General features: G+C 38.7%; 4 protein-coding genes across 5 annotated transcripts in view; 2 read left to right on the forward strand and 2 right to left on the reverse strand.

Annotated features, from left to right (window-relative positions):
- The first annotated feature begins 18 nt into the window (after window positions 1-18).
- Window positions 19-1245, forward strand: Prosbeta2 (Proteasome beta2 subunit). The gene is made up of 3 exons (XM_020942441.2): window positions 19-238; window positions 313-492; window positions 556-1245. Exons 1-3 carry the CDS (start codon window positions 177-179, stop codon window positions 1133-1135), a joined length of 822 nt encoding a protein of 273 aa, XP_020798100.1. The 5' UTR covers window positions 19-176; the 3' UTR covers window positions 1136-1245.
- Reck (Reversion-inducing-cysteine-rich protein with kazal motifs) lies at window positions 1236-15341 on the reverse strand. Its single transcript, XM_086827398.1, has 7 exons — window positions 13744-15341; window positions 9094-9149; window positions 4573-4687; window positions 4309-4514; window positions 4104-4245; window positions 2479-4041; window positions 1236-2423 (listed from the first exon to the last, which is right to left on the reverse strand). The coding sequence occupies exons 1-7, from the start codon at window positions 14108-14110 to the stop codon at window positions 1615-1617; spliced, it is 3258 nt and encodes a 1085-aa protein (XP_086683524.1). The 5' UTR covers window positions 14111-15341; the 3' UTR covers window positions 1236-1614.
- Window positions 15342-18620: 3279 nt separating this feature from the next.
- Window positions 18621-20904, forward strand: cin (Molybdenum cofactor synthesis protein cinnamon). Its single transcript, XM_020942403.2, has one exon. The coding sequence runs from the start codon at window positions 18744-18746 to the stop codon at window positions 20574-20576; it is 1833 nt and encodes a 610-aa protein (XP_020798062.2). The 5' UTR covers window positions 18621-18743; the 3' UTR covers window positions 20577-20904.
- Window positions 20905-21488: 584 nt separating this feature from the next.
- Sytbeta (Synaptotagmin beta) overlaps window positions 21489-25570 on the reverse strand; it is a 49034-nt gene continuing 44952 nt past the window's right edge. For both annotated transcript variants that reach the window (XM_086827400.1, XM_020942393.2), the window contains 5 exons: window positions 25032-25518; window positions 24688-24968; window positions 24482-24631; window positions 23776-23916; window positions 21489-23579 (listed from right to left, as the gene is read on the reverse strand). In XM_086827400.1, coding sequence (XP_086683526.1) covers window positions 23433-23579; window positions 23776-23916; window positions 24482-24631; window positions 24688-24968; window positions 25032-25518 — 1206 coding nt within the window. In that variant the 3' untranslated portion in view covers window positions 21489-23432. The remainder of the gene's footprint in view (window positions 23580-23775; window positions 23917-24481; window positions 24632-24687; window positions 24969-25031; window positions 25519-25570) is intronic.

Here is a 25570-nt window from a genome sequence, read left to right on the forward strand (position 1 = left end):
GAGAAAAAGCTCATCGATAAATTACTGTAAAATCTATCGCATCGGCGATGAATGGTATATTTTAAACTCTGCGACACGGTCACACTGCACCAATTTTGTTTGTCATTCCGTCGGCTAGAAATTCGTAAAATTTAACTTCATTTCGCGATTTTAGTAGAATACAAAAAACACAAATAATGGATTTGGATATCAACCGCGACATGCCTCGTGCGGGCTTTAACTTCGACAACTGCAAGCGGTGAGCAGAGTTCGCGACTTTCGGCAATCCTCAAGCGGCTTTTCCAACAAGATTCCCCAATTCTCTTTTCGCAGCAATGTGACACTTCTGAAGGGAGGCTTCAAGCCACCGACCACCACCAAGACCGGCACCACCATTGTGGGCATAATCTTCAAGGATGGCGTTATTCTGGGCGCCGATACGCGTGCCACCGAGGGTCCCATTGTCTCGGACAAGAATTGCGCCAAGATCCATTATTTGGCCAAGAATATATAGTGAGTTTGCAAAGTGCACTTAAAATATACATTATATTTAACCTAAATCTCTTACCGCTACAGCTGCTGTGGAGCTGGCACTGCTGCGGACACTGAGATGACCACCGATCTGATTTCCTCGCAGCTGGAGCTGCATCGCCTGGCCACAAAGCGCGAGGTGCGCGTGGTGGCCGCCAATGTGATGCTGAAGCAGATGCTGTTCCGCTACCAGGGTCACATCAGTGCCGCCTTGGTTCTCGGCGGTGTGGACAAGACTGGCCCCCACATCTACTCCATCCATCCGCATGGTAGCTCCGACAAACTGCCCTATGCCACAATGGGTTCGGGTTCGCTGGCCGCCATGAGTGTGTTCGAGAGTCGCTGGCGTCCCGACATGTCCGAGGAGGAGGGCAAAAAGCTGGTGCGTGATGCTATCGCTTCCGGTGTGTTCAACGATCTGGGCTCTGGCTCCAACATCGATCTGTGCGTGATCCGCAAGGGCAGCGTGGAGTATCTGCGCAACCATGAGCTGGCCAACAAGAAGGGCGAACGGCAGTTGGACTACCGCTTCAAGCAAGGCGCCACACCGATTCTGCACACAAGCGTCAAGGATCTGCTCATCACCGAACGTGTCCAGGCGGTGGTGCCCATGGAGGTTTCTTAGATGACATCGTTTTTTCTACCCTTTTCACGTACATTTATTATAATACGAGCTCTTTGGCTCGACGGATCTGCTTGGAGTGGTTCAATAAAGGAAGCCATGCTTCGCATAAAGTGAGTTTTTATTTTTGGGTTTTTTTATATTAGACTAGCGATAACTCCTAGACGGACGATGCTTTGGTCAATAATGAACACGTAACCAGGGATTCAAATAATTAATTATCATTGAGCAAAGATTCTTGCTCTCTTAAGTAAATTAAATAATCATTTCCTGATACAAAGTAAACTAATGATAGAGGGTTCGGTTCTCTCTTAACAATTAATTGTTTTGTTTTTTTAGCTAATATCACAAGGTTTAGAGGGGTCAATTCCTAACAAGTTGAAGGCACTTTCCATCTCCTTATACTAACAGATTAATTGGCACCAAGAATTCACTTGATTGAGTCAAATCATACAGGCTCCTTTGCTCCTTAACACCTTAGCCTATGCTACGATTAATCTAAAAGCTAACAAAAGTAGGGGGAGCATCATCCAAATGGTGGGATAACCACCACTGGCGGATGCTCCATTTGGCGTGGGTTCTAGTAGGTGTGACACCGTCAGGCAGGATAACGCTAGATTCGTGGTAATCCTGGGTGATTGGGCGTTGATCAAGGATGATATCTTCTCCGCTTCACGGGCGCAGGCCTCTAGCTGAAGCCGTGTGGGTCGCTTGACACTACTGGCGGGCACCAGAGCCACAAAAATGCCCACTTCCATGGTAAGGAACCCGGTCATCTGGCACTCGCTGACCTGAACCAGTCCATCCAACTGCTGGAGCACTCCATGCAGCGTAAGCAACGTGTTGCTCTGCGCCCTGAGGCCATACATGGCTCGATCGAACTGCTTTCGAGAGTATATAATGCGGAAGGCTCCTCCAGCGCAGAGAGGACAACATGCTCCGGGGGGCACAATCAATCGACAGTGCTTGGACACGGGAGCTGGACACACCACAGTACGACACCTTCTGCCCATGTCACTGGCCAGCAAACCAACCTCCCGGCATCTTCCCGCATAGTCAACCATTACGTATTCCGCTCGAGCAGCAAAACTGCTCTTGTAAGTCACTCCATTGATGCCACAAACGGGTGAGGGAGAGGCAACTGTCCTGCTCGACTGACAGGCAGACCAATAGGCCACCTGAGCCTGAGGATTAACTTGCAGCATGGCACAGGCATTGGGATAGGTGCGTCCTTGAGTGTCGCATACCTCGCCCTGGTGGAACGAGGAGCAATTGGAGGCGGTGGCATTAACTGTAATGGAAACCAATATTAAATCATAATCGTAAGAGTTAACTCTTCAACTTACCACACACATACTGCAGGCAGGGACGCTGCATGCTGGCCAGGCACACCTTCCTCCTGTCCAGGCACTGTGCTCCTTGGGGACAACTATTTGGACCCGCTGCCTGGCAGGCATTCCGAGCATTGCAGGCCCCATAGACATAGTCTCCCTCCGGCAGATGACACTTGGCCACACAGGCCGAGGGATAGGTGTTCCCATTGGAGCCACAAACGGGTACATAATGAGCGGGACAATTGCACGGGAGACTGGTGTAACCGGAGTCTGCAAATCCCGGGAGCCGGCACTGCTGCTTGGTGCAGGTGATCTCACCGGCAAAGCAACTGCAGAGATTACATTCCAGGTAGAAGGAGGAACCATGACGATAGCTCCTGCCTCCAGGCAGGATGCAGTGGGCATGACTGTAACTGGGTAAAGGTTGACACTGCTCCAGGTGACCCTTCAAGCCGCAAGAGCAGACAATGTGCTCGGCCAGCGGCATTTGACCCACCTCGATTTTCTTGTGATTACTCTTTCCCAGTCGCACATACGAGCCAAAGGGCACAAAGAGCTTGGAATCCTGTCCCAGATTACAGCCAGGTATGCAGGAGTATCCCTGATGTCCACCCCTTTGAAGGATGCACACCTCGCTGCCATTGCAGGGTTTCTTGGAGCATGGAGAGGTTATGCCCTGGGACTCCTCTGCAGTGGAATCCCCTGGCTTTAGATAACTCTCTAGGGAGATACATGGTAGTGGAGCATCTTCATCCTTTTCCTTTAGCCTGGAGCAGATATCCTTGGGTCGCTGGTGCTGACGCGTCCAATCTAGGCACTCCTCCAGGAGCTCGTGACAATCCTCACTGCAGATCCCATTGAAGAGATCCACGCGAGTGCAGGGTTTGAGCTGGAGGGCACAGACCAAAGCCTGCCACTTTTCCGGAGCACAACGACTGGTATTCTTGATGAAGAGCTCCTGTCCGAGCACCCTCACGGTTCCTCGCTGCTGCAGTAGCTGCAGATCCTCTCGAGCAGCTGCATCATGCTCGGGTGTGCAGCTCCGAAAGAGCTCCGTCGGTCGGTTGTTGAAGTTGGAGCAGAAGCTGAGACCCTGGCAACCCAGTTCGCAAGGAGCATCCACACTGTCAATGCAGCGACGCAGCTCCCTCTCTCCCGGCTGATCCATGCACTCGTTCTCAAAGCTGGTCCTGGCATCCCACCAATTGCTGGTGAAGATCTGATTGCAAAGACGCCGGCACTTGTGGCTGCCAGCCTGCTCGCAACACTGCCTCTTGGCAGCATCCATGCCCAGATGATTGGGCTCCCCGAGGGTTACACCTCCCTTACCACCCAGCCGGCTCTGGGAGGGGGAACCTCCAGCTCTTCCCGAGCCCCCCGGTACATACAGCTTCCCAGTGACCGTGAGGAAGCACTGCCAGAAGGGTAACTGCGGCAGAGGAGACCCACAACCGGCTGCCTCCAGACGCGAGAAGATCACCTCGCTCCTCTCCATTCTGGTGGAGTTTTGGCGAAGTAAATTGCGGCAGGTGTGACGGCAATGCTCCTTGTTGCTATACTCACAGCAGGGTATATCTATGGGAGGAGTTTTGGGTATTAATCCATGATCGCAGACTACTTTTAAAGCTAAAACCTACACTGCTCGGCATTGGTCAGCGGTGTCATATCCGTGTGATTGTGGATGCACTGCACCACATCCAAATTGCGCTCACCACAGGCTCCATTTATGTCCACATGATCCTGATTATCATTCGAGGGCTCAAAGACAGCACGACAGGCCTGCAAATATTTATTTACACATGTATATGATTTGATTAATTAAGATTAATATTTAATAATTACCTCTAGACACTCGGAAGTTCGTGCCTGACCGCAGCACTGATCCGCTGCCTCCTGGCGCTCCAGGCAATCGTACAGCGTCTGCTCATCGCTGCGCCGGCAGGTGTGCACAGGTGAATGGCTGGAGGAGGCACAGGCATTGCGACAATGTGGCAGAACCCCAAATTGGCAGCAACGCCTGCCTGACCAGTCCGCACCGCGGGATACCGCTGTGGAATAGGAATTAAATTGAGTAAATGGAAAGAGTATACTCCTAGCAACACTCACCATCGAGGGTCTGGTTAATGCAGGTCCAGAACTCCACCTGGTGGAGTTGACAATATTTTCGCAGCTCCTCGCGACTATCAGCAGTGCCACCAGTGGCATATTCAACCAGAGATAACTGGAAAGAAAAAAATATGCATAAATTGCCATAGGCAACAAGTTATTAATCGCAATCAGACTTAATCATTGGCAAAGCGATTAACCCGCTCTTGACCCGCAACCTGTGTCGGGGTCTCAAGTGCTCTCAGGTTGGCAGTATTTCAATTCAAGCACTTGGAAAAATTATAAGATAAACAGGAAGTAATAGGAAACTTTGAAAATGTATTCTTTAACCAGAAAGATACTTTTTTTTAAGCTGTGAATACCTTAAAAATAGGCTTAGAAAATGCATTCTTTAAGCTTATAAGTACTTAATATAATATGCTAATATCTTTAAATATTTATCATAATTTTATTGGTATTTTAATCCCCTAATTCGCTAAGTGCTTGGGGTTAAATTAAGGGTCGAGAGAGTCTCAGGTTTGCAGTTGTTCCTCCAAAAAAAACATGCAGGTTGCAGTTTTGTGCGGATTTTTTTTCTTTATTCAATTTTTGTTGGGTATTATGTTACATTTCTGAATGCTGTTCTGTTCCTGACACCATCATAAATAACATTTTACAGCCTTCCCTCTCTCTCTCAATATATCTCTCTGTCTGTCTCACACTCTCTATCGATAAAGAACCGGGTCCCGAGGAAACTTCAATAACAAATTTCCAGGCTCATTCCCATTCCAATATCTGAGACGGGGGGCATATCTGCCACAGTAATCTGAGTAAAGCGATGTCTATCCCAGATACTTCGTGTGCTTGTCGTCCTCAGAAACTTGTCTGGATCTTGAGCCTGGTGGCATTGCCATAAATACAAATTAACATAAACCTCTGAGGCGTGGTTAGAAAGGGATTTTAAGTTAAATTATAAAAATATTTATATAGTAAAAAGAAGGGAAAGATACTATTTACATATATTTGAATATGTCTCTCTCTTATCTGGCATACCTTAATTATCCTTTTAGCACTTTCAACCCTTTCAATACTATTATTAAATTTGTATTTATAATTATTTTTGGACTTTAAACTATTCTAAACAGTAATTTGGTTCTACTTTTAAAATTATCTAAAAGATACCTTAAGGGTATCATTCTTTAAACACCTCAATATTTTTTTTCCTTCCCTTTCAACACTTTTAACCCTTTCAATACTATTATTATATTTGTATATATAATTTTTATTAGACTTTAAAGCATTTAAAAAAAAAAAAACAGTAATTTGGTTCACTTTCATTCCTTTAAATACTGATTAAATATTATTATTTATAACATTTTGTAGACTTTACAGAATTCCAAACAGCAATTTGGTTATATTTTTAAATAGATTTGAAACATACCTTCAGAGTAACATCCTTTTAAAACCCCCAATATTGTTTTTCCCATCTGGCATACCCTAATTTCCCTTTCAACACTGTTAATATCACCATTTAAATAAAATAATTGTAGTTTTCCAATTTAATTACATGTCTATGTATAGTAGTAGTTCCTCCCTCTGAGTTTATGCCAAATTGCATGTTACCCTTTTTACAACTACGCCCCTGTCAGGTACGCACTTCTGGCATGTGTGTTCCTGGCGGGGAATCCCCCTCTCTGTGAGCTCTTGGCGTTGTCTGTTGCAGTTTTGTTAATGAAGTGTCCGTGGCCATGTCACGCACTCCCACACACACCGCACAGTACACACCACAGTGGATAAATACAGGGCATCCCACAGGAAACCCGAGGACAACCTGCCCACCTTGGCACCACAATCCCATCATCAAGATAGGGATATACCTTCTACGATTATCAGACAAAAAACTATTTTGTCAATAATAAAATGAGCGTAAATTTTCACTTATCTTCAGATGGATTGTCTCATGTTCGACTTTTCACACATCCAAGGGAATAATTTTAGAGTGGGGAGAATCAGATATCAAAGGAGAGGTTCTCCTATTTCTGATATTTCTACCATTTCTACGACACCCACTTGGTAAAAAGCAATTCAAAAAGTGGATTTAAGAGGGAACGCCCATGGGAAACGAACCGGTCTCTCTCTCTCTCTCAGACTGTGTGCATTATCCTGTTTGTCAGTTTCAATTTGGCCAAAAGATTTAATGCCTTCATTTGCATTTCTAAATGAAAAAAATTGGCAAAACCCCCAACCCACTTTGTTTTTTGGACTGGGAAAAACTAATTGGTTTTGGGGGGAAAATTGTTATGATTACAAAGTTAAATGATGTCAGTGATTTTGATTGCCTCTAACTAAAACGGGGGCTAGGAGCTGAGCTGAACCAGGCTACCAACTACACCACACACACTCAACACACACTACACACACTCTAGACACTCACTTCTCATAGACAACAAATTGATTTTCAGCCGGCTTGGGTTTTATGAATGACTTTGAGTGGTAAACTGGTTGGTCTGCCTCTCAATAGGCACTGGGAAAAAATGTTTAAGCACTTCTTAATTAATACTATATAATCAGTAATAAATAAGTAGCTAGGATATTAATTTATAGAATTTAAATATACTGATATCTTAAAAATCAATCTATACATAAAAAATTTCTTCTTAAAATTACTCTATGCCTCGTAAAGTATAAATAAAACCTTCTTAGAAATTTCTTAGCACTCTGAATTTATTTTTAAAAATATTTTAAATATATATTAATAGCTTTTTAAACCTAAAACATACTCTACAATTTATAAACATATTTTTCTCAAGCTAACTTTGTTATCTAATTTCTTAATTACCAGTTTATAATTGTTATGCAAAAATAAAACTATGACAACAATGTGGTTTTCTTCACTGGATTTAGACTGGGCCTTTGGCCTGAGTTTAACTTTTGAGCCGCAATTACCTCTGTTGGCCAGTTTTATGCTAATTAACAATGCAATTTGTACCGATATTTCTCTCTTTTTTGGGCTCAAGGCTCTAGCCTGAACGGATGTTTGGATATAAAACACATTCAAAGTTCCACCGAAATCGTGGCGACCATTAAAAACCTGTCATAATAATTCTCGATGGCTTTTCTTCGTGTGACAGTCGTCCGTCGGATCAACGCTTATTGAATTCTAAATGCATATTACTTAGTATGCACCACCAATCGCTGCCATTCATAAAGAGGCAAGAGACAAGACATTAAAATACCAGGAAATGCATCAACTCTGTGGCTCGATCAGTAGTTTTTCCACCTTATCGGCTTGTCCCAATCTGTATCTGATCTCCTGTCCGAGGTGTTTCTTACTGGATAGCTAGCCCCTGGCTGGCATTTAATATTTATGACAGACACACATCATTTCCCTTCGAGTTTGGCTTAGGCGCCTCGCCAAACACACACCGTATACCGTATAGGGTAAAAATAGTTGTGAGCATAAATATTTGGATAGTAAATCTTATAAGAAAGGCCTCAAGGAAATTCATAAAAATTATGTGAGGTCAATATTTATGTTTTTTGATTTATTTCGAAAATGTAAAAGTTTATATAGAATTTGTATACCTTTTCAAAAGATTGTAACATTGTAAAAGAGTTATTTTCGGCCCTATTCTTGATCATCATTAAAAACGAATTGATCTAGCCATGTTAGGTTAAAAAATATATTTTCGAAATTTTTTAAAAATTTAAAAGGGTTACATCGTTAAAATGTTCAAAAATTGACCAAAATTTTAATATTTTTTAAATATTCAATGAAGTATGCAGATTTTTTAAGCTTATAAAAACTAACTTAGGAGAGCTTTCCGAATTGAAATTTATGCGTTGTTGGCTTAGTTATGAGTTTTTGAAATTTATATTTCGAAGAAAATGTCATATCAAAATATAGATAAATATTTATTCAAAGAATGTAAATATTTTAAATATACATAGTTATGATAGATTTCCGATAGGATCTAATAATGCATTTTAAGTAGAAATAGAATTATATATTTGAAGGTAGCACTAAATCAATATGTTGTTCAATGTATCACAAAAATTTAATTGAGAAAATAAACAATTGAATTGAATTACATTTTTCAGATATATATATTTTAATAATTAATGTATCGATATTTTAATATTTAAATGGGTTATTTTTTCAAATTAGAAAATGCAAAGCATCGATATATCTACGATATTTTCAACATCAAATGAGAGCAACATATAGATCATAACATGTTTCCTTGATTTTCGCAATTTATATCCCTATAATAACTATATATTTTCTCAATCAATATAATTACCCAACAAAATATTGCCCATTTCCCAACATAAATCACCAGTTTTTATATTTTTTCACTTAATAAACTTTACTGTCGTGTCATAAAACTTTTGCCTGAAGCTGTTTGTAGATACCACCCGTTGCAACCACTGAAGCTGCACAATTCGTACGCATTTTTTCTCTGATATATGAGCAAATGCAAAGACAGACTTGGAGTTAAACCCTCCTTAAACCCAACAACCGATCGTCGTCATACTTACATTTTCGCATGCTGTGCGACATGAGCCAAAGACCTGATTGCAACATGTGAAGATATCTGCAAAAGATGCAAAAAACAAATAGAAAATGAGCATGTTTTTGGGATTGAGCAAAATGAAAAACAACAAACAAGTAAGTGAGCAAGAGTGCATCGGTATCAGGGTTTAATGGCTTGGCTCACGCATTTTGACACCACTCAGTAAATTAAAATTTAAATAAATGCCACGGCAAAAGCATCGCGAAATCTGCCAGAGGATCGTTAAAGGAGCTCGATCGAGATTCGAGCACATGTGAGTATCTTTCTGAAGATGCACTTCCTCTGGCACAAATCACGCTGTAGGAGCGGGGATTCACTTTTCGCACTAATTAGGTGGCAGGGTATCCGGCTTATCTACAAGTTTGCCTTGGTGACTGATTACTTATTAAGCACTTATTGCTTGTTTTTTCTCCTATTTTCCATTCCCCCTCTTTGCTGTGGTTCATTTGGAAGATTGCTCATTGGGTGTTGGAACTCTTTTTCTGGCGAAAAGAAATGGGGGAGCCATCAGAGATGAGAGTGTGATACGATGTAAGAGTAAAGAAAAGATATTCAAGAAAATATATATATATATATTCAAGAAAATATATATATGTATATATATATTCAAGAAAATAATCAGCAAAAAGAGAATATCTAGATATATATTCGAAAAATTATCAGTAAAAAGATATATAAATATTTGAAAAGTCTTCTTATCAAAATCTAAAATTGTAAAGATCATAGACCTCCTAAGCTTGTTAAGCCTTCAAACAACAATTTATAATTTAGGTTGCTAATGTCAGTTTTAATTATTTTCGGTCCTAAATATTTTGTAATCAAGAAACTTGCCTTGAATTTCAGAGAAATGTTTACTAAACTATATAGTTCTAAAAAGATAAACCCTAAAAATATGGTTTTAAACATTTTTCAAGATAATTGATAGGTAACTAATGTCCGATTTTACTTTTATCAGTCTTAAATATAGAAATGTTCACTAAACTATATATGTTATTTCTAAAAATCTAAACCCTTTAAAATGATTTTACATATTTTTCATGATATTAACTATATCTATAAATATATAACTATCGGTAACTAACAACCGTTTTAAATATCATCAGTCTTAAAAAGTTTTTAAGCAAGAAGTTTTTAAGAAGAAATCTTCACAAAACTAAATATTTAAAAAAAGTTAAAACCCTTCAAAAACATACCTCACCCTAGATATATTTCCCCCTCATCAGAGATCTTGTTCTACCTGCCCCTTACCCATAATTGACATCATTCTGATTGCATTCTAGATTTTACAAGTAAGATAATCCAGCTTATCCTAGCGAGATGAATATGAATGAGTTTTAGCTCGAAGAGATCGTAAGTAATCGTGGCTCGAATAATGTAATTAATTTTATACAAAAATCCCCCCCCAAAGATCCCTTAACCATCTCTAGCTGGAAGTGCGCTTCCCATGTCTGACATCTGCGACACATGTCCCCGATTCTCCGTGCTTCCATCTCCGGATCTCCAGAATCCGGGACGTGTGACAAGGGGACTGTGTGGAGGTTCAAAGAGTTTCGGTTTTGAGTGCGTGAAAAATTTGAGTTTTTGTCACTTGGCAAAATGGAATTGGAGGGGCTACTGAACTTCACAGAAGATCAAAAGCATTGCCCATTAATTAAGTGTGCAATTGCCAAAGAAGGATCCGGCTAAAAGATCTTCTCCCCCCATGTTCTCTACTCGAGTATTTTTGGCCCAGCCATTTTCATTTCGGCCAAGCGAGTCCATATAGTTTGGTTCTTTCTTTCTTTTTTGAGTGACTAATTTTAGCAGAACATTTACTTTGAAGTCCACCGAAATAAATGAGCATGAAACATTGATTTTGGGTGAATATGGATTCAAATATTCAAATTGCGAATGCGAAATGTGTGACAAATGGCTTGGAAAATGCCATTTTGATTTGCCGGGCGTTGTTTTCATTTTCAACCCCATTCAATTTTATTCAAATTCTGATTCAGTTTTTCTATTTCTTTTCTTGCCATTTATTTATAAAACTGTTAATGTTTTCATTTGTGCTTTTTTCCGTCATAGTGTGCTGTTGAGTGCTATTTTTATTATCTTAGTTTCAGTTTTAGTTGCAAAGTGGCGCAGTCTTTTGGCGGCTTCCTTTTTTTTATTTTTATTTGTGATTTTTACTGTGGCCAATGATCTAAGTTGACTGTCAACGCATTATACTGCAAATAATATTTTTAAGTTATTAAAATCACTTTAAAATGCTTTAGGATATTCTAAACAATGTATTGCAAGAATCAAAACTTTAATTTAAAGTTGTTCGCTGTTTGGTTTTGATTATATTATTATTAAGGTATACATTTCTTCAAAAATGACAGTTTTATCAAGCAAATAAAATATTATTATATATTTATTTAAAAAATACAAACAACCCTATCATAAACTCCATTATGATCACATATATTCCCTAAGTAAATGTTGCTTTTGCTTTTATTATTTCCCTCTATAATTTTATATCCTAAAACGAACCCATTTTAATCTCAAAGTGTATAAATATCAAGTTGATGAAAATTTAAATTTTTTCCGTGCTGAGTAGTTTCTATGGAATGGTTCGTCTTCTATAAATAAAAGAAATCCCCTGAATCTAATTCGCTGGCCCATGTCAAGTGTCACAACTGATTTGTCGCTGCAAAGTTTTTCCGACATTCGCGTAGATAGAGATACATTCATACCTACGAGATACTTTCATCAGAGACCTCGTGGATGACCGACCACCCATTTGATTAACGTGAATGCAACAGAAATGAGTGTTTAATAGGCATCTAAAGAAACAATCGTGGGTTATTTGTATTCAAAACATTTCAAATGCCTCGCAAATGATTTTGGATTCACAACACCACTCGTTGGGGGTTTAAAGGCATTTCCTTTTGCGAAAAAGCCGGCGGCGGCGGCGACATATATGAGAAGGCCATAAAATTTCATTGGAAATCTAACACATTTATCATACGCACACTCTGGACACCCCTTCCCAGTCCATAATTCACTCGAGCTTGGGAGTTAATAAAAAAAGAAAACAGGGGGAAGTCCCTGGAGAAGGGCGACTCATAGTGCGATTCGAAAGCCTTATGCTGGCGCCCCAGCTTTGCACACAATTTAAACTAATTTTTAACACAGTTCCAATTTATGCTTGATTCCAACACGCATTCGCCAGATACATTTACAGATACAGATAGAGATACAACAGTGGCATCATCATCATCATCATCAGCACTTTCAATTAAAACATTTCGTTCGCGCTCAGAAAGAAAATTATTGCTTTTGATTAAGTGAGTGAGAGAGAGGAGTGTGCTTCCATTTAAATGCAAATCCAAGTGGGCGGGGTTGTGACTAGTATTTATATTCCTATAGTTATGTATATAGATCTGACCAGCCCTAAAAATGCGGGTCTCAGAATGAACAAATGTGAATAAACGTTGAAATATATGATAATGTGGAAGTAATTACATTTTTGGCTTCGATTATAAAGAGGAAATTTAAACAAATAGCAAAGGGGGAATTTATTAAAATGAATGGTTTTTATTATAAGAAGATAGAATGGGGAATATGGCATATATATTTCTGATAACATTTCACCAAAACAACTTGTGTATATTTGCATTTCATTATATTGAAAGCAGCACACCTTTATAAATACATTTTCTATCAATCAAATGCGTATATTTTACAATCAATCAATGTAGTGTCAACTTGTCATTTATTATAATTACCTTTAGTGAATAATAATTGAATACAATACTGAATTCATTAAAAAATTGAGGTGGGTTTTTAAAGAAATTTGTATTTGATAGTTTTACTTAAGTTTCTTCGGTAAATATATAAAATTATGTTGAACATTTTAACTCTTCTTTAAATATTCAAACAAAAGCAATGTTAAAAGAAATTAATGCGAAATTTTACTTATTATAATACAACATTCAATTGTTTGAAATATAAAAAAACAAAGAACGGCAGCTAAAATCGTAAGATTTCTTTACCCTTGCAGAGAAAATCCATCATATCTCAGTTAAAAATCTATTTATTTTAAATCGGAAAGCATTCCTATGTTAGTTTTTCTTAGGTTAATAAATCTGCATACTCAATGAAAAACTTAAAAATTTTGTAAAAAAATGAAAATTGTAACAATGTAAACCCTTATGAAATGTTGAAAAAATTTTGAAATTTTAATTTTGATGGTGGACATGGCTAGATCGACTTGGCTGTTGATGATGATCAATAATATATATGATTTATAGGGTCGTCAATGAATCTTTCACTAAGTTTTAAGCTTCTGACTAAAATTATACTCTTCAAGGGTATAAAAAGTATCAAATCTATTTAAATCTAGAAAATGCACATCTATTAAACCATATAGATCTATTATTGTGCTAGGAAATATAGAAATATTTTTTAAATTATATATATAATATTTATAAAACTTATACAAATATTTCCCCACTACACTCCTGACAAGTTAATTTGTCATACATCCATACATCATTCTAAATTTTTCACTCCCCCTGATAAGGGGCTGCCTTTGAAGGGCCCGCCAAAGGTCACTCTACTGGGTCACTTATTCTTCTTATCAACTCACCCGGCGATTCTCCAGACGCTCTCACAGTTCCCACAGCCGTCGTTTCGGAGCTATCGATGGCCTCGCTGGTGTCCGCCTCCAGCCAATCGTAGTCATCCGAATCCAGGCTCACAGAAGATGCCTCCGTTGGTCTCCGGCTATTTTTCTTGGCTCCTCCTGCTCCTCCTCCTCCTCCTCCACCTCCTCCGGCCAGGTGACGCTGATGATCCACCGAGGCATTGCTCTTGTTGGTCCGCCTTCGCACCTGACGTTCCATGGAGTGCAGGTGATCATTCTTGGTGCTCTGATTCTCCTCCAGCTGGCGAACAGCACTCACCACACCGAAGGACAGAAGGAGCAACAGGATCGCCCAGCTAATCGGAAGCATTTTTATCGCTATTTCCGGTATGGATTTTCGCTCACTTTGTCCTGTACTTTATGCCGATTGTGTTGAGTGCATTTTGTGCACACAAACTGATAAGTTTGAAAATGAAAATGGAAAAATGGAAAGGAAAATGAGTGTGTCACAAGTGCAAGTTAAAGTTTCACTGGGTTCATCTACATGGCCAATCCGTATCCGTTTGATAAGGCAATGTTTTAAAATATAAACAAATCAATGTTTTGTACACAGAAAATATGGAGGTATAGTTTTATATATTTTTGTAAGAATTTGGCTTCAGAAATTAAGCTTAACCTTAGTTAGGTTTTTTCTAACTAAAAGAAGCTGATAACTAATTAAGGAAGTATATTTATTTGAATGTTTGTTTTGAGCTTTAAAGTTGGATACATTTCTTCTTTTATTTTTAACAAATTTATATTCTAAAACGTATTATCATTTCAATATTTATTTGTAGCTTTTGAGTTCATAAATTTTTGATTTGTTTTTTAAATAAAGATTCATATTCTACAGAATATAAATCCCTAAATTATTTGCATTCTTTAAATCGAATTTATTCGCATTTCTGAAGTTTTTTTATTGATATTTACACATAATAATTTGTAAGAAAAATTTAATAAATTCTTCATTTTTCGAGTGTAAAATATTTATGTTCTCTCTGACTGCGATTCTCGTTACTAGATAGTGATTGAAAAAACACGACAGACGAACAAAAAATGAAAAGCGATTAAAGTTAATGTTCTCTATGCCTCCCGGGACAAGGGACTCTATTGATAGGGAGTTGAGCTATCTGCTGAAAATATATACATAAAATACTTGAGTGTGGAAACATTCGGATTCGGAGCACGCCTTCGCCTCCACTTGTCCACTTGTCCACAAAGCTGTCACACAGTAATTAAGCCAATTGACCTCGCTTGGCCGGCAGGCAGGCAGTCAGTTTGGCAAAGCGTTCCTTCTTTTCCACAAAGCAAAGTGGCGAAGGCAAAAAGCAAAGGCAAAGGCAAAGGCAATGGCGACAACATTTTATTAAAAGTGAAAAAATATAAATAAATAATATCAAAAAAGCGCCAGTGGTAGCTGCCGACAAACAAAGTGACACAAACGTTGAGGGGGGAAGGGGTGGAGAGAGACCTGCACTAATGATGAGACTCGTTTCGGGCTTGGGTACTTCAAGAGCGCCCCTCGCCCAGACCCTAGCCTTTTTCTCTGTGTTTGTTTTTTTCGCTTAGTGTCCTTGCACTTTGCACTTTTAGAAATATGTTTTAAATTTGTTGAGGTATTTAATACACAATGGTTAATTTCAATGGTTAATGTTCAACAGCTAGAAAATATTGAAATAAATATTTTAAGCACAGTATTAAAGGAAGGAGAAACTATACAAAAGTATACATAAATAAATAGTCTGCAATGGAATATAATTTTCTCCAAACTAGAAGATATTTAAATACATATTTTGAAGACTTTAATAAAGAAAGAAAAAACTATACAAATTAATAAAGAAATATAGAATTGGCTGAGCTGAAATGGGATATATCTTTATACAACAAGAAGATATTAAAATAAATATGTTTAACACTGTATTAAAAGAAGGAGAAATTATACAAAATTATATAGAGATAGAAAAGATTGAGTTTGCAATAGGGTATAATTTTCTACAAATATAAGATATTTAAATAAATATTTATAGCTCTTTAATAAAGAAAGGAAAAACTATAATAATTTATAAAGAAATATAGAATTGGCTGAGCTGAAATGGGATATAATTTTCTACTGAATGAAGATGTTAAAATAAATATTTTTAACACTGTATTAAAGGAAGGTGAATCTATACAACATTATACATTAATAATGAGTCTGTAATGGGATATAATTTTCTACAAACTAGAAAATATTTAAATACATATTTTTAACACTTAAACGAAGAAAGTGAAAACTATATAAATTTATAAAGAAATATAGAAATGGCTGGGCTGGAATGGGTTATAATTTTATACAACAAGAAGATATTAAAATAAATATTTTTAACACTGTATTAAAGGAAGGAGAAATTATACAAAATTATACAGAGATATAGAAAACATTCAGTCTGTAATGGGACATATTTCTACAAATAAAAGATATTTTAATTAATATTTCTAGCTAAAGGAAGAAAAATTATAAAGAAATATATAAATGGTTCAGTCAATGGCATATCATTTTCTTCCCCTTTAGTTAATTTAAACAAATTTAAATCAAAAACTTTAATGCAGAAATTATAAAAAAAATCAGAAAGAAATATAAGAATGGTTACGCCTGCAATGGTTTATCATTTTCATTCCTTTTAGTTTATTTAAAAAAAATTTAAATCATAGACTTTAATGCAGAAATTAGAAAATATTATAATAAAATGCAAGAAGTATTAAGTCTGAAATATGATAAATTTTCTGTTCTTTTGAAACCTTTAAACATATTTAAATCATATACTTTAATTCAGACACCCTATAATACAGCTCAAATCTCCTTCAAATATTTTTTTATTTATTATATTATATACCTTAAATCTTTTAGAAGTAAGTAAAGATTTTTCTCAAATTATATAAACTTTATTTGGGGGCTTTTCTTTGCTTTTTTCAGTGCTTGTCGTCTGTGCTTGTGTCAAAGCGCATAGCAAAGCAAGCGGGCGACGACAGCGAAAGCGAAATGGGGTTCTGTGGAGGGGAAAAGGGGCCACCCAAAGTAAGTGGTGGGTGGTTTGGGTGGCTCGACTGACTGACTGCCTGTGGGTGGTGCCCGGCTATCAGCGTTGAGTTGAGCGGTGACTGTGCTTTGATGTCTTTCTAATTGCATATTTTACAGCGCCAGGGAGTCGAGGCTCACACTCGCATCCCGGGCCCAGCCCCCGATGCAGCTATATCCTGCAAAAAGGATAGCACTTTCGGCGAGAGTGGAAAGTAGAGCTATTTGCTGTGATGTGGATGCCTCTGCTTCTCCATCCCATTCCTCCTCCTCCTGGGGGCCACCAGCTCAAAGACGCTGTCATCCAAAGTGGACCAGGACCTGGTTGGTTTGTCAACTTCAGCGTCAGACGTCAGACGAGAAGTGCATGGGGAGGAGGGAGGAAGGGAGTCCTGCGAACAAGTGCGGGAACACAAAGGCTAAGACAAAGGCGGCATGTTCAAAAACTAGACAAATATTAACTCATATGCAGCTTGAGGTTGAGCTGGGGAGTGAGCCTTTTGTCTTTGGTGAACTACAGTCCAGCTTCCCAGAAGTAAAACTAAGCTGAGTTCACTTTAGACTTTGAAGTTAACAATTTAAAAATGATTATAGCTACACCGTCTTTCAAATTATATAAAAGTCAAGAGATATTTATATAAAAAGTTTCCAACTTTAAAGGGAAATCCTGCTTCGTATTATTATAATTATTCCAGCATAAAGACTTTTTAAAATCCTAGTTATTTATCTTAAATTTAAGCTTTTTTATGTTCTCCAAATCCTTGTTCAATTTAAGGGAAGCTCCACTGTATCTGTATGATTGTGGCTGAAACTTCTCTTTGATTGCAATGGGAGAACAATATGCATCACACAGAAAATGGCGCCACTTTGGCCAAAAAGGGATGCAAAAAGGAGCCGCAAAAGGACTTCACAACAACTACACCCACACATTGCACTTGCACACACACACACACACACACACCGGATAATCACTTGTCGTTTTAATTTGTTTACCAGGTTCACTGAGCTTTCAATATTGTATTTATCTCGCTTTTGCAGATTAAAAATTGTTAAATTAATTTAACTGACTCTCATTTAGTGTCACTTTTACTCAGTTTAATTATATATTTTTTATTTCGCATTTAAAAAAGCTACGCGCGCGGCATTTGAAAAACGCTCCGCGGCACAACCGCTTCCGTTGAGGGAAATTTTTGTTTTGAAAGTGCATATATAGGAAAATTATATAGGGGCACACAATTCCTCTGCCGACAAGTGTTGGCAGTTTGGCTCAGTTTAGGCTATATCTGGCATATATGAAAATGGGAAATTTTATACAATATATCCAGCTAGTTTATAGCCTTAAAAATATTCTTATTTTTATGCATGCGTGACAACCACGATTTATTTTATAAGAAAATTTATGTATTATTTATTTTACACTTTTTTTTTTATTATAAATACATAAAATAAAATAGAATGAGTATTTTTTAAATATTTATCTTTATTTTTATTATAAATATATAAAATAAAAAAATATATGTATACCATAGTATGTTTTAATTGGATCTATTGTACTATTTGAAATAGTTTTAATCAAGAAAATAAGGATAATTAGCCTCCCTTTTTAAATATTTTTGCTTGAAAAAAATTATTTAAAAAAAGTAAATAATATTAACTATAATAATAATAACTACTACAATTATTTAATATAAATGTAACTTGGCTATTCATACCGGAAATCATACCGCCCGATAAAAAGCTGCCTGCACAACCGTAGAAAAAATCGATGTAGAAAACTACCAATCGATATACCGATACTATTCTTATCGTTATTTTACCACCTCTATCAACCGGCAAAGTTTGCGTGCTAATTCATTTGATTTAATTATTTCATTTACTCGCCGCACCTGACAGTAATGCCCATTACGTAATGGAGGCAATTACCTTTGGAGTTCTGACCATCAGTGACACCTGTTACCAGGAGCCGGCAAAGGATAAAAGTGGTCAAAAACTGGTAAGGCTCATCGGCGACTCCTTCCAGAATGCCGATGTGATAGCCAGCGTTGTGCCGGACGAGCAGCAGCTCATCCAGAGGGAGTTGCACAAGTGGATTGCTCGGGACGATCTGCGTGTGATCCTAACCACTGGAGGGACTGGTTTTGCCCCCCGCGATGTGACCCCGGAGGCCACGAAGCCGCTGCTGGACAAGGAGTGCCCCCAACTGGCCCTGGTTATTGCTATGGCATCGCTGCAAAAGACCAAGTTTGCGGCTCTTTCCCGTGGAGTCTGTGGCATTGCTGGAAACACACTGATCCTGAACTTTCCGGGCAGTGAAAAGGCCGTAACCGAGTGCTTTGAGGCTGTCAGTGAACTGCTACCACATGCTGTCCATCTCATCGGCGATGAGGTGGCTCTGGTGCGCAAAATCCATGCGGAAGTCCAGGGAACGCAATCCCAATCCCCATCTAACGTCATCACGCGAACTGCCCATGTGTGTCCCCACAAAACTGGAGCTGGCAGCGATTCCGATCGCAATTCACCATTTCCCATGCTGCCTGTCCCAGAGGTGCTCTCCATCATCTTCGACACGGTGAAGAGGACCAGTGATCTGGAGAAGCTACTGTGGCAGCAGACATCGCCTGTGAATATACCGCCCTTCAGGGCTTCGATTAAGGATGGCTATGCCATGAAGTCAACTGGTTTCTCCGGGAGCAAGCGCGTCGTGGGCTACATAGCTGCTGGATCTGCACCCAATGCTGATCCGCTGGCGGAAGATGAGTGTTTTAAGATAAACACGGGAGCACCATTGCCTCTGGAGGCTGATTGTGTTGTCCAAGTGGAGGACACCAAGTTGCTGCAGCGAGACAAACATGGGCAAGAGAGCCTAGTGGACATCCTGGTAGAGCCACAGGCTGGATTGGACGTGCGAGCTGTGGGTCATGATCTAAGCACCAAGGATCGCATCTTCCCATTTCCCGATGCCTCGCCTGTGGTGGTTAAATCCCTGCTGGCCTCTGTGGGCAAACGGTCGACTGTGCGACGTCCCAAGGTGGCCATAGTGTCTACGGGCAGCGAGTTGCTGGCTCCGCATGACGAACCTGTGGCGGGCAAGATCTACGACTCGAATACCACCATGTTGGAGGAGCTGCTGCTATACTTTGGCTTTGATTGCATCAAAACCACCGTGCTGAGTGATAGCTTTGATGAGACCAAGCAAGCGCTGGCTAATCTCTTTGAGACCGTGGACTTTGTTATCTGCAGCGGAGGCGTTTCCATGGGCGACAAGGATTTTGTGAAGCCCGTGCTGGAGCATCTTCAGTTTAAGCTGCACTGTGGCAGGGTGAACATGAAGCCAGGGAAGCCCATGACCTTCGCCAGTCGGGATCAGAAGTTTTTCTTCGGACTGCCCGGGAATCCCGTCTCTGCCTTTGTCACTTTCCACCTGTTCGCCCTGCCTGCCATCCGTTGGGCAGCTGGCTGGGATCGTAGCAAGTGCTCTCTGCCCGTAATCCAAGTCAAGTTGCTTAACGAGCTGCCCTTGGATGGTCGTCCGGAGTACGTGCGCGCCTCGGTGATTTCCAAGGCGGGAGAACTTCAAGCCAGAATAGTTGGAGATCAAATCAGCAGCCGGCTGCAGAGCATTGTGGGTGCGGATGTGCTCATCCATCTACCGGGACGCACTTCAAAGCGGACGTCAGCCAAAGCAGGCGAGGTTTTTTCGGCCTCCGTGCTTCGCTACGACTTTATCTCCAAGTACGAGTGAGATCATGACAATACGATGCTAAAAACTTGGTGCTGGGACCCCTCGAATGTTAGAAAAGACAAGACATGCCTTCCTAGATTAGCACAAACAATTTATTGTTTCATCATATGTCGCAACCATGAAGTCTAGAGTGTTCAAAACACTTCAGTGCTTATCAGTAGGAGACATATGTATATATGTGCATATAGATTTTTTTATTTATCTATAAGTACACATAATACATATACATACATATATATATATTTGTATGCTTCCACACGATGTTATCTGATTTTTATGCGACTTATTGCACTGATTTTAGTGTATTAATAAAGAATTTTTATTATCAGTTGCGGTGTTAGATTTTTGAGCGAGTTGAGGCTTTAAAATGAATCCAGAATATGCTTTATACTGAAAGTTAGCACCTGGAGGCTGGAAATAATTAATTTTTCAGTTATATGAAGTAATTGTAATAATTACTTCTTTTGAAAAATATAAAAATGTATTTATTAAATATATAAAAATTTATATTTTAAATTTTTCAAAATTGAAATTAACGATTTTTACAAAGAGAACGGTCATACTAAAATGTTTGATACATTTTACAGTTAATTTTACTTGACTTGTTCACATTTTTCATACTCCGAATTCTACCCGACTGCTTGCTGGTTACTCCTTAAACAGGACTGCTTTTCCAAAAACAGAGTTGCCAGAATTATAGAGAACTTAAAACTAAACTACTATCCGTTTTTCAATTTTTGAATTCTGAAGATTATAAATAAATTCAAAAAATATAGTTTTTCTACGAATAAAATTATAAACTATGACAAAAATTTGATTTTCAAAATGGTTTCAAAAGGAAAAAGGTATTGGTCAAGACAGTTTTAAAGAATTTAATAAAATTGAAAATGTAATAATAGAAATAAGTTTCAATTTTGTTTTAGGTTTATTTATTTTCGAATAATTTAAATTCACATACATATAAGTTTACATATACATTTCTCATTCATATGAATATAGGTTGTTCAGTAGTTTGTATGTGTATATTTATATTTTAGGTGGTGTTACTCCTCAATTTAAGGTTTAGCTTTCCGACAGAGTCCCCGTAAGGCTACACAATAAATAAAACACTATCTGTAGGAAATATATTTGTATATATATGTATATGCAGTTTTTTGTACATTTCGCTTTGCTTTCATCTCATTTAATTTTTCGCGTGCACATTTCATGTTCTTCGAAGAATTGTAAAGTAACAATGTTTCGCTTAAATCGGAGGTATTTCAGCATTTATCCTGTTGTGTTGTTAATTTTATTTTGTTTGGGTTTATTCAGTATTTTCTCCGTGTCAGCAAATGTGGTTCTGTGATTCGTCTGGCTTTCGGACAAATTGAAACAATTATGTAGAAGGATTTGTTTTTAGAAAAACACTTGTACAAGTATAGAGTGTATAATATATAGTTTGTATATATATTTTATTTATTTATTTATATGCTGGCTCCCTAGAGTAAGTACTTTGTTTTTTGTCTAGTTAACACGTGCAGTGCTATGTATGTATATTCATTTATTTTTCAAGTCTTTGTTAAAGTTTAAATTACACACATTCAGTTTTGTATTCATCTGCGATATTTATACGGATTAAGTAGCATATTTTACACACATTATATAGGACAGATTTCCCATAATTCGTACGACAACACTGAAATAAAAAACACACCCATAGATTTATGTGAAAGAAAACGTAGCTCTCCATCCGTAAATTCTTATTATCCTTGAAATACTCGTTGTAAGCACATACAAAATAGGCCAAAGTGCTCGAGAAAAAGGCTCCCTGGCATCCCCTCGAAAGACGTATTCAGTTGGAAGGAATATTTAACTTAACAATTAGCATAAGTTCTCTCTCCGTTTTTTCTCCCTTGGCTCTGTGGGAGAAACTGTCAAATAGTTGACGATAAAACACACACAGGACTCTGGCATGGGACTCCGGCAGGATCGAATGGCAAAAGGACAACAGGGCGATGGCAATTTGTCAACTGTCGCTGGCATAAAAGAGCGGACGACTCCTTCTAGGTCCTGGCATGATTGACGACCATTCACCTATACGAATATTATTTCCCCTGCCCGGTGTATTCATAATTATTTAAGAAATGCACACTTGAATACCTTACGAAGGAGAAAAAGGAGCAAAGGAAGGCTTCTCAAGTGTCTGCTGAAGTCGATTGAAATGTCAACAAGTCTCGGTGACAGTTTTGTGTGTTTTTGTACCCTTAACATTTTTATCCTTTCGGTTTCTCCCCCAGGACCCGCTCTCGAGAGATTACACAAAATGCACAACAACTTAAGGAAACAAAACATAATTCCGTTAAATAAATTACCCACAAAAACATCATTCCAATTATCAAAAATGTTTTGTGGGCAATTTTTTCGAAGTTTCTGTCGTTGTGTAGGAACTTTTTGATTGAGCTTCTTGTGGAGGGCAAGTTAATGCTTAGTTAAGTAGCTGCAGCCAGTGTATATATACTATATAGTACTATATATATAGGTGAGATTTTTTTTTGATTTCGTTATAAGCTTACGGAAAATGCAATTGGAAAATTCACACAGACACACAATGGTTGGTTACACACGGTTATGGTAGAACACCTATTTATCAGGGATGCCCCATAGAAACTAAAAGAAAACTTGTTACATCCTTGTTTCTTTACAGGAATCAAAGGAACAAAGGAGTTAGGGAGCAAGGAGTAAGGGAGCTAGGAAGTTAAGGAGCTAAGGATCTAGGAAGTTAAGGAGCTAAGGAGCTGGGGGGAAAGGACTTCCACTGGGCATCCCTGATCTCTATAGACTCAGCACGGGGACACTATATCATAACCCCTTAAGTGCCTAGCGGATGTAGTGCCACATGGCCGTTGGCTTCCGGGCATTGTTTATCATATCGTGCCAATGCTGGCAACCAGTTCCACTCTCCTGGGGCCCCAAGCCACAGCATCCAATTTCCGTGGCCTCACTGCCAGCACCCACCACATAGATCTGCAAGAAAAACCACACAAAATATATAAAAAATTAAATCAGATATCAGGTGCTTTGGGGGGTGAGTTTTTCAATTAAAACACACAACGATGGGCGGCCAGCCATTAAACCAGGAATTAGCAGCCAAGGCTGTTAAAAACGACGGTGGCCAGCCAGCCAGTTTATGACCAAGCAAAAAGGTTAAAGGTTACGTTACCTCAATGGCTGCATTGTGGAGATAATTTGATTGCAAATTAAATGTGAATGCCTCGTTCCAGATGGGATTGGTGGGATCATCGGACTTTGTGATGCTCGTCTTTTTCTTCTTGATGCGTTTGCCATTTTGAATCAGGTAAATCTGTGTGGGAGAAGAAAATTCATTAAGTTTATGATGCACAAAGAAAAAAATATTATAAATATTTATATGCTTATTATTTTATCTTAGTAAAAATGCAAAGAAAATTCTATGAAAGTAAGTTTTAAAATAAGTTTGAAGTTGGTTTGGACTTAACCTTCTCAATAAAAGCAAATTAAAATCAGTTTTTCAATTGTTTTAAAATTATTATTATACTTAGACTAATATAATTATATTATATTTGGTATTTTATAACAGTTCTTTTATGGTATCTTTTATATGAATTATTACTATTACATTCCTCATGCTTTCATTTAGGTTTTTTAATTAATAGTTCTTTAAAATATCTTTAATATGACTCAGTTTTATTATTATTATATTCCCTTAGGTTTTTTAAGTAATAGCTTTTTATTACTATTACATTTCTCATACTTTCAATATATAACCTTTAGTTATTTTCTATATTTAAACTTTGAGTTGATATAAACTTGATTTATATATATATATAATATGATTATAGTACAATATAATAAATATATATATATCATTTTTACTGTGTTATACCCACCTTAACATAGGGTTCCTGAACCGTATCCAAATTCCTTGCCTTCATTATTACCACCGTCAAACGCTCAGCCTGCGGCAAATAGTTCAAGGAGCACAGCAACTCGGGTCGATCCTCCTTGGGCTTCTTGGTGCGCAGCAAGTCTCCCCAAATCTTTTCAATAAATATTACAAATATTTTTCTCAGTATGTAACCTCACTAGAACTTACCTCCACCGACTTGGACAGATCCAAACCATCCACAGAAATGCGAACCTCACCAATAATGTCGTTGTGCGAATAGCGATCGTAGTCGAGCACCTGAAGGATCAGCTCTTTGCCTTGAAGCTGATCACGGGAAACCGGAAACTTGAAGTGCTGGTCAAAATAAGGATTCGATTCGCCACGATGGATGTGCGTCTGTCGCTTTCGGCTGTCCACTTCCGGTTGCAGCATCAGTCGAACATAAGGATCCCGGAAGCCGCCCTCCTCAATGGGACTGAGATTGTGAGCTGAAGGGAAATAGATTTACAATTAAAGTTAATATTAATATGAACTTAAAAGTATTAACTAACCTTCAATTAGATGCACCGTTAGATCAAACAGGTGATAATCATATTTCACACGCAGGTGCAATCGTCCCACGGCATGACTGGACTCTGGCGCTGTCAGATACACAGGACCATCGGGCAATCGATAGAGATCCGGTTGTAGGGCACCCAATGGTGAGGCTGGACCCATGGCAGGATCCACTCCAGGCTGTGATCGTGGTGGTATTAGCAATGGCGAGAGGCAACGACCACCACCCACACCCACACCCTTGCCGGAGCAGCTGCCCGATCCACCAGCCAACGAAGCCAAACTACTTTGCGAAGGACTGGGCGTCCTCATATCCCCAGGATCCACCGAGTGAGCAGGACTACCGCAACGAGCATCCAAAGAAATGGTTCTCATGGGACTGGGAGATCTGGCCAAATGATGTGGGAAAGCCGGCTCACTGGGCAACGAGCTGCGTCCATCCGGTCCAAAGGTTCTTATCTGTGGTGAGGAGCCGCGATGACCCTGTCAAAGAAGTTCAGGAAAAAAGTAAGAAATATGATAAGGATATAGAGAA

Source organism: Drosophila serrata, unplaced genomic scaffold (assembly GCF_035046125.1).
Source record: "Drosophila serrata isolate PLE 108 unplaced genomic scaffold, ASM3504612v1 contig_167, whole genome shotgun sequence".
In the NCBI taxonomy this organism is placed as follows: Eukaryota; Metazoa; Arthropoda; class Insecta; order Diptera; family Drosophilidae; genus Drosophila; species Drosophila serrata.

Coding starts and splice junctions, on each gene's coding strand:
- Prosbeta2 (XM_020942441.2), top strand. CDS start 177: ATGGATTTGGATATCAACCGCGACATGCCTCGTGCGGGCTTTAACTTC. Junction 239..312: donor AACTTCGACAACTGCAAGCG/GTGAGCAGAGTT, acceptor CTCTTTTCGCAG/CAATGTGACACTTCTGAAGG. Junction 493..555: donor TATTTGGCCAAGAATATATA/GTGAGTTTGCAA, acceptor TTACCGCTACAG/CTGCTGTGGAGCTGGCACTG.
- cin (XM_020942403.2), top strand. CDS start 18,744: ATGGAGGCAATTACCTTTGGAGTTCTGACCATCAGTGACACCTGTTAC.
- Reck (XM_086827398.1), bottom strand. CDS start 14,110: ATGCTTCCGATTAGCTGGGCGATCCTGTTGCTCCTTCTGTCCTTCGGT. Junction 4,515..4,572: donor CATTAACCAGACCCTCGATG/GTGAGTGTTGCT, acceptor CCTATTCCACAG/CGGTATCCCGCGGTGCGGAC. Junction 4,042..4,103: donor GCTGACCAATGCCGAGCAGT/GTAGGTTTTAGC, acceptor CTCCTCCCATAG/ATATACCCTGCTGTGAGTAT.